The sequence below is a fragment of the Alexandromys fortis genome, unplaced genomic scaffold, assembly GCF_014885135.2.
Source record: "Alexandromys fortis isolate MF-2015 unplaced genomic scaffold, M_Fortis_MF-2015_v1.1 scaffold_79, whole genome shotgun sequence".
Taxonomy (NCBI): domain Eukaryota; kingdom Metazoa; phylum Chordata; class Mammalia; order Rodentia; family Cricetidae; genus Alexandromys; species Alexandromys fortis.
In genome coordinates, this window is record NW_026067964.1 from 4,408,290 (window position 1) to 4,417,352 (window position 9,063).

At 39.9% G+C, this 9,063-nt stretch overlaps 1 protein-coding gene across 2 annotated transcripts in view; it reads left to right on the forward strand.

Annotated features, from left to right (window-relative positions):
* Positions 1–9,063, forward strand: part of Iqgap2 (IQ motif containing GTPase activating protein 2) — a 301,482-nt gene that overhangs the window by 208,281 nt on the left and 84,138 nt on the right. For both annotated transcript variants that reach the window (XM_050153835.1, XM_050153834.1), the window contains exon 13: positions 8,898–9,061. In XM_050153835.1, coding sequence (XP_050009792.1) covers positions 8,898–9,061 — 164 coding nt within the window. The remainder of the gene's footprint in view (positions 1–8,897; positions 9,062–9,063) is intronic.

Here is a 9,063-nt window from a genome sequence, read left to right on the forward strand (position 1 = left end):
GTAAGGTGAGCATCCAAACTGCCTAGGCTCCCACAAAGCCAGTACGTGCAGTAGGATCAAAAACCCATTGCCATTGTTCTTGAGTTCTCAGTAGTCCTCATTGTCCGCTATGTTCAGTGAGTCCGGTTTTATCCCAGGCTTTTTCAGACCCAGGCCAGCTGGCTCATCCCGCTATTTGTAAGGTCAGGGTTGCGGGTGGCTTTTAGTGCCGCAACAGTTGGCTTCTCTAGCACGCTTGCTCTAGCTCACAGCCTCAAGCCTTAAGCTCTTTCGGTCTGGTGAGCTCTAGTGAGGTAGGTGTCAGATCTGGTTCCCCTAATGCTTCATCTAACTCTAGAATACTGGAATCACCCGTGATTCTTTCAGTCAGCTACTCTTGGCTGTTTTCTGTGAGAGCTTTGCCAAGTTTGCATTTTGTTATTCTGAGGTCATTTCCCCGACTGAAACGGCATACCATGTTCATGGCGTACAGTGGGTTTAGATGTACCCACTGCTGTCTGTACATGGTCATGATTTTTGTCCTTTTCAAGCCTTGTGTATGTCTAAACTTCTTTGGGGGCAGCTCAGTTTTCTGTTACCCCTCTCTGCGTTTCCTGTCCTCGAGGCATTGTAGAATCTCTACAATCCAACACTTGATAAACGTGTTGGCTTGGGAGCTTGGGGCTTTTGCCAGATGTTACCCTCGAGGGAAGCAGTGATTTGAGCGAAGGTTCAGCATCTTGGGGGTATAGGTGGTGGAAATCACTGGTGTGGGGGGTGCGCGCGCGCGCGCGCGCGTGTGTGTGTGTGTGTGTGTGTGTGTGTGTGTGTGTGTGTGTGTGGTTGCTGGTCCACTATCCTCCTGCCATCTTTTTAGACTCCCACGTCTACACTCTTGAGCTTCCTGCCACCCAATTATTAAAATTTCTTTCGGTAAGCAAAAGAAATCATCAGGCGCCATCATTGTTTTCACTCCTCTGAAGCTGTTCAAGGTGTTGTCTGGATATACTACCTACCCAAGTGAAGGTTTGCCAATTCCCCTGTGTTCACAGTTATTGCACCGTGTCCCTTGTCCTTCTCACTCAGGAGTGCCGTCCTCAGTCTCTACTGAGGACAGAAAAACAAGTGTTTATATAACTTAGACACTTGACCTTTTGTAAGCAGAAATTGTCTGTAACTAAAGTCTCTTGACTGCTGTGGCCATTCCCACAATCCACCAGTGTCTTGTCATAGAGGGCACGGACTTATCACCAGGGAAAGTTATTTCAGACACTGCCCCCTTCCTAGCACTTGGGGACTTTAAGACACAGTATTTAATTTACCTGTGCTTTGGTTTGGTTGTTCTTTTTCCTCTTGTTGAAATGAGGCATTTAAAAAAATTAACATTAAAGGTCAGCATATAAAGTTTTAGATTCCTAATGGCATTATTCAAACATGATGTTTTGATTTCTCCTCTCCACGCTCCACCTTTGGCAGCTTCTTGCCATAGCTTCCTTTCCACTTCAGGCCTTCTTTCCATCCCCGTTCTCAACACCGCTCTTATTTTTGTTTAAAATTCCTGAAGTGTCATGTTTAATATCATATATTAAAGGGATAGCTTAAAAAGCTACATATTAATTAAGCTTTGGTTTACATACTAAGAAATGGGTTTCATAATGACATTTTCATCAGTGTGCTTTGTGACTCTCATCCATCTTCTTTATTCCTTCCCCACTTCCTCTCCCCCTCTCTTGCTAGTCCCCTTCCTCCCCTAAATGGTCTCCTGTTCTGCTTTCAAGATGTGGGCCGTCTATTAACCTTTAGACCTGTTTCCTCCCTTCTCATAGTTCCTTTCTTGTTCTGTATGTGAGACTAAAAAACCCCTCTCAGATAAAAGTAAAACTTTTAAATGCCTTATTATGACCAAATGAGAGTTATATAGTTACAAAGAGCTGGAGTCTTCATGGGAATTATGAAAGAACAGTCTCCTGGCCTTGTCCTCCACACCCACTCCATGTGTCTGAAGTCCACGCCTGTGTCTGACTGGTGGCTCCCCGGGTCTGCAGCTAATAGAAGTGCTAAATGGGAGAGGTATCCAATATCAGGCTCCTAAATACGTTCCCGGACTCTGATGTTCTGTTGATTTCTTCCTGGAAAAACCCACATTTCTCAACGAAACCACAGAGGAATATTATTTTTACTCACACAGCCTCCGCAAGAAAGTTTTCATATTTGAGTTGCTTTTAAAATTTGGTAAAGTGCCATTCCCTTATAGGTTACTCTGTCCATTAGCTCCAGGAACACCCACTGTCCCCTGGACTGGAATGTCATAGCACCATGCATAGATCAAGGAAGTAGGTCATGGGCTCAGGCTCAGCAGTCTGTTCCTGTGGAATATACCTTTTACATGTATAAACAGAAAAAGTAGGCAGCTGTGCTCAAGGGCTCTGGGTAGGCTCCTTGGCTCTTGTGAGGTCACTCACTATGACGTCAGCAGCTTGTGTTGTTAGATGCACTATCAAGAACTTAAGCAGTGATTTCCATCATGTCAGCCAGAATGCACGCCTTGCCAGGTGACGGGCCCTTAGGATGTGTGTCCATCCTCTTTCTCACACTTGGTTCCGCTAAGATCATGTTTGGATGGGGTGTTTTGAAGGTATTTAGAACAGCCTGACCGTGGGGGTGTCCAGTGAATGATGGGACCTCTCCTGCACACTCCAGTTTACATGTGGGACAGAATGAGAACAGTTACCCGGAACTTTCCACGGCTTGCCTGATGCTTGAAAATATTTAATTTGAATGTTAAAGAAATAGAGTTGCTTTTTTTATTATTAGAATATCTCTAATTGTTTGAAAAGATTCCTTTCCCTCATGGATAAATCCCTTTATTCCTAGCACAGTGGTGTTTGTGAGGTCACCCATTAGAAAAATGTTAGCCTCGTTTAAATGCCAGAATAGAGGTACCTGTTTTTAAAACTTGGAGGTGTTGGGTTTTTTTATGACTTATTATATTTGTAAAGTGTCTTGGGATTATTTTTCATGAAAAACAATAGACACAATAAAAATATTTGGCTGTTGCAGTGTGTTTCCTAACTTACTGCTAGGCGGTATTTAGTTTCTCTACCAGGTCTTTTCATCAGCACCAGAGTAGGCATCCAGTCCCCCATGCACGTGTATGTATACGAGTGCATGTATTTATATGCGTACAATATATGTGAGTATATGTACGTATATGAGTACATGTATGCGTAGATGTATACCTGTTTTGTATATGGCTGCTGGGTGTTGGTTAATTTTTTGATAATATGGTAGTAATGAGAAGAAACCTTCTTCAGACGGATCCGTTTTGCTTGTGGTTGTATAGCATTTTCACACTCCATCACCCAGCTTCTTTGGTTTTCATTCTAAGTCCTAATACAGCCTGTGTTCTAAGATCTTTAATATGTTAGATATTATACCAACTAAACAAGAAGGTATGCTTAGCCCTCTCTTGCAGCACCCTTAAATTAGGGTTCAAGGCTAATAATATCTAATAGTAGGTAAATAATGCAAGATATTCACTATCTATATTTGTACCTTAAAACTGTCCCCCAAAATATGCAAGGCATTGTTTCTATATGGAGCCTGCCTCTGTTTGCCAACCATATGTGACTATTTAAAATGATCATAGCTAAGCAAATTTACATTCTGTTTGCATTTGCAATAGCCTCATGCTAATCGCTCCATAGTTACATGACTGATGACCACCATATTGTACAACACCACAAGCAAAAAGGCCCACCATTGCACAGACATCCACTGGAAAGTGCTGGGTTGTGTAGATAGCCATTCTACTTTCTCTTAATATTGGAGAAAATTGTTTGACTTTGAACTGTTAGTTTTAAGATCCTTTAACAGCTGCAAAAATATATATATAGTAATACAAAGAGCAGAATACGTGCCTACAACTCTCTGGTTTTGCATTTCCATTTCTGTCCATCTCTACATTGTACTTATTTTTTGATCCTCTCTCTTCATGTCTTGGTGGGGTTCCAGCATTTCAGAGTCATACCAAAAGTGGTTTCCTCTTGCTGTTCATATGCAAAAATGTGCCTATTCTAAAAGTGTGCATTTGTTGAAATAGAAATCACATACCATAATATTTGCCTTTTAGAAGTGAACAGTGAGGCTGGGCAGATGCCTCAGCAAACTGGATCATCCTCCAGATAACCCTGGTTGGATTCCTAGGATCTCATCCTCAAGGCAGCTCATGGCCCCTTTTAACTCCAGTTCCAGGGAATCCAATGTCATCTTCTGTCCTCCATGGGCAGAAGGTGTACATGTGGCACACAGACATACATGCAGGCAAAACATCCATACACATGTCTTTAAGTCCATAGTGGCCTTTTGTGTCTGACTTTAAAAAATAAAACAACTCAGTCACATTGTATTATATATTAGTATATTTTTATAATCCTTTATAGGTCAAAGAATATGCTAGTCTGTAGAGATACATTTGTTTATCCCTTTACTATTTGACAAAAATTTAGATTGTTTCTGCTTTTTAGCTATTATAACAAACATGCTGCCTTAAACCTTCAAGTTTTTATGTTGATCTGGGTTTTCAATTAGGTATTTAGAAACAGAATGGCCAGATCACATGATAATTTTATATTTAGTATTTTGGGTTTTTTTTTAAGCCTGGCTATGATGCCCAGTTTTAAATGCAGTGCTGAAGATTGAATCCCAGACTTCATGCATGCAACATAAGCACTCCAACATGCCAAGCTGCAACCCAACCCTTCCAACTGAAGTTTTTTTATTTTATTGATATTTATTGAGCTCTACATTTTTCTCTGCTCCCCTTCCTGCCTCTCCCCTCCCCCCTTCAACCCTCCCCCAAGGTCTCCATGCTCCCAATTTACTCGGGAGATCTTGTCTTTTTCTACTTTCTACTTCCCATGTAGATTATATCTATGTAAGTCTCTCTTAGTGTCCACATTGCTGTCTAAGTTCTCTGGGATTGTGATTTGTAAGCTGGTTTTCTTTGCTTTATGTTTAAAAACCACCTATGAGGGAGTACGTGTGATAATAGTCTTTCTATGTCTGGGTTACCTCACTCAAAATAATGTTTTCTAGCTCCATCCATTTTCCTGCAAAATTCAAGCTGTCGTTATTTTTTCTGCTGTGTAGTACTCCATTGTGTAAGTGTACTACATTTTTCTTATCCATTCTTCAATCAAGGGGCATTTAGGTTGTTTCCATATTCTGGCTATGACAAACAACACTGCTATGAACATAGTTGAACACATGTCCTTGTGGCACAATTGAGCATCCTTTGGATATATACCCAAAAGTGGTATTACTGGGTCTTGAGTAAGGTTGTTTCCTAATTTTCTGAGAAATCACCACACTGACATCCAAAGTAGTTGTACCAGCTTGCATTCCCACCAGCAATGCAGAAGTGTTCCCTTTTCCCCACAACCTCTCCAGCATAAGTTGTCATTAGTGTTTTTGATCTTGGCCATTCTTACAGGTGTAAGATGGAATCTCAGACTTGTTTTAATTTGCATTTCTCTGATGAGTAAGGCTGTTGTACATTTCCTTAAGTGTCTTTTGGCCATTTTAGATTCCTCTGTTGAGAGTTCTCTGTTTAGGTCTCTACTCCATTTTTTATTGGATTATGTGATCTTTTGGTATCCAATTTCTTGAGTTCTTTGTATATTTTGGAGATCAGACCTCTATCTGACATGGGGTTAATGAAGATCTTTTCCCATTCTGTAGGCTGTCATTTTGTCTTGTTGACCATGTCCTTTGCTTTACAGAAGCTTTTCAGTTTCAGGAGGTCCCATTTATTAATTGTTTCTCTCAGTGTCTGTGCTGATGGGGTTATATTTAGGAAGTGGTTCCCTGTGCCAATGCGTTCAAGTGTACTTCCCACTTTCTCTTCTATAAGGTTCAATGTGGCTGGCTTTATGTTAAGGTATTTGATTTAGTTGGACTTGAGTTTTGTGCATGGTGATAGATATGGGTCTATTTTCATTCTTCTACATGTTGATATCCAGTTGTGCCAGCACCACTTGTTAAATATGCTTTCTTTTTTCCATTTGATTTTTTTTTTGCTTCTTTATCATAGATCAGGTATTCAAAGATGTGTGGGTTGATATCTGGGTCTTCTATTCAGTTCCATTGGTCCTCCTGTCTGTTCTTATGCTAATACCAGGCTGTTTTTAGTACTGTAGCTCTATAGTAGAGTTTGAAGTCGGGGATGATGATGCCTCCAGAAGTTTTTATTGCAAAGGATTGTTTTGGCTATCCTGGGTTTTTTTGCTTTTCCAAATGAAGTTGATTACCATTCTTTCGAGGTCTTTGAAGAATTTTGATGGGCATTGCGTTGAATCTGTAGATTGCTTTTGGTAAGATTGCCATTTTTACTATGTTAATTCTGTCTTCCCAAGTGTTGCAATAAGAGCGGCGGGGCTGCGTCCGCAGCACTCCGGCCACCTGCTAGCTTATGCCCCGAAATAACAACACACAAACTGTATTCATTTAAACACTGCTTGGCCCATTTCTATCTAGCCTCTTCTAGGCTAATTCTCACATATTAATCTAGCCCACTTCTAATCATCTGTGTAGCACTGCTAGGTGCGCTTACCGGGAAGATTCTAGCCTAAGTCCATCCTGGGTCGGAGCTTAATCAAGTGTGTCTCAGAGAGGAGCTATGGAGTCTGTCTGAGGAGTCTTAACTCACTTCCTCTTCCTCCCAGCATTCTGTTCTGTTTACTCCTCCCACCTATGTTTTAACCTATCAGGGCCAAGCAGTTTCTTTATTGCTTAACCAATGAAATCAACAGATTGATATATGACACTCCCACATCACCCAAGAGTATGAAAGGTCTTTCCACTTTTTGGTGCCTTCTTCAATTTCTTTCTTCAAAGATTTAAAGTTCTTGTCATATAAGTCTTCCACTTGTTTAGTAAGAATTACTTTGAGATATTTTATGCTGTTTGTGGCTATTGTGAAGGGTGTTGATTCTCTAATTTCTTCCCCAGTCCTTTTATCATCTGTGTACAGGATGGCTACTGATTTTTTTAGTTAATCTTGTATCCTGCTACATTGCTGAAAGTGTTTATGAGTTGTAGCAGTTCCTTGGTAGAATTTTGGGAGTCACTTATGTAAACATATCATCAGAAAACAGTGAGAGTTTGACTTCTTCTTTTCCAATTTGTATCCCCTTGATCTCCCTTTGGTGTCTTATTGCTCTAGCTAGGGCCTCAAGAACTATATTGAATAGATATGGAGAGAGTGGACAACCATATTTAGTATTTTGAGAGCTGCCAAATTGTTCTCCAATATGTCTGTACCACTTCCCATCCCCACCTACAGTGCATACAAGTTCCTACTTCTCAAGCATTACCATCACTTCTTATGGTTGGTTTTTATTACAGCAATTCTAGTGATTATACAATGAAATCTGTGATTTGCCTTGCATTCTCCTAATTACTAATATATTGTGTGTTTCTTCATTTACTTATTGAATTTGTGTGTCATCATTATATAAATACACATTTAAATCCTGCACCCATTTTAAATTAATGTTACTGTTTTTTGATTATTGAATTATAGGAGCTTTTTATAAATACCACATATTTGTCTTATTGGATTTGGATAGTTGCAAATAGTTTGCCCCATTCTTGAACTTGCCCTTTAATTTTCTTTGATAGAGAACTTCCAAGCCCAAAAGGTTTAATTTTGATAAAATCCAATGTACTTACTATTTTTTTCCTTTGGACTCTTGATTATAATAGCTAAAAAGATAATTACTCATAAGATATATTCCTATGTTTTCTTCTAAGAATTATATAACTTTTAGTTTTAGTCTTTACATCTAGGTCCAGGTTCTATTTTGAGTTCATTTGTGGACAGGATTTGAAGTATGGGTCCAACTTCATTCATACACATGTGGGTAGCTAGTTGACCCAGCACCATTTTCCTTTAGCAATAGTCTTTGTAGACTTTTGTTTTTGCACCCTTGTCTAAAAAGTAATTGGCCATAAGTGGAAAGGCCCGTTTCTAGATCCCCAATTCTGTTCTGCACATTCATATGGCTTTCCTCATGCCAGGACTTGATAAAATTAGTCACTAAATAAATATTAAAAAAAAAAGAAATGGGGACAGAACCCCCAGCTCTTAGGCTTCAGACATAATACTGGCCCCTGTCAGTTGGCAGGATGAATCCATTTTCCTCTTTTTTCAGGATTGCTTTGATGGTTGTTGCTCCTTGTGTTTTATGTACATTTGGGGGTCAGCTTATTACATTCTGTTTTCTGAAAAGACTCTTGGGGTTTTATAGGCATCACCCTGGAACAGGTCAATTTAAGGAGCCTCTCTCTCTCTCTCTCTCTCTTTCTCTTTCTTTCTTTTCCTTCCTTCCTTCCTTTTTTCCTTTTCTTTCCTTCCTTTCTTTTCTTATTTATTCATTCATACAACACATCCAGACCACAGCCTCCCCTGGTCTCCTCCTCCCAGTTCACCCTGCTTGAGGAGTGAACAACTTCCTTCACAACACTGTCTTCAACCTGCAGTCATGAGATGCCTTCCCCTGGGTTTTGGTTGCCTCTGACTTGTTTCCTAGTTTTTGGTATACATGTGTTGTGCTTCTTAAATCATCCCTGAGTGTGCATGACTTTGACACTGAAATGAATTTGTGATTAGAATCTATTATGAATTGAATTTTAAAAGGCAATTTAATTTGCCTTATTATTTATTTAATTTGTTTAATTAATTAATTTCATTTTAAAATGTACATTGGATGCATGTAGAAATGCAATTGATTCTGCGAATTCACCTTACATCTTATCTCCAGCCTTCCCATGTTTGTTTTTAGCTCTCTGTAGCATGTAACATGAGAGAATGTGTGACGTGCTGTGACTTAGAAAACTTGCTCCTCTCTCTGCAGGAATGGTGGCTCTCGGGTACATCAATGAAGCCATCGATGAAGGGAACCCTCTGAAGACATTAGATACCTTGCTGCTACCCATCGCCAACATCAGAGATGTGGACCCAGATTGTGCCCAGCACTACCAGGATGTTTTGTTCCATACAAAATCTCAGAAACTCTTGGT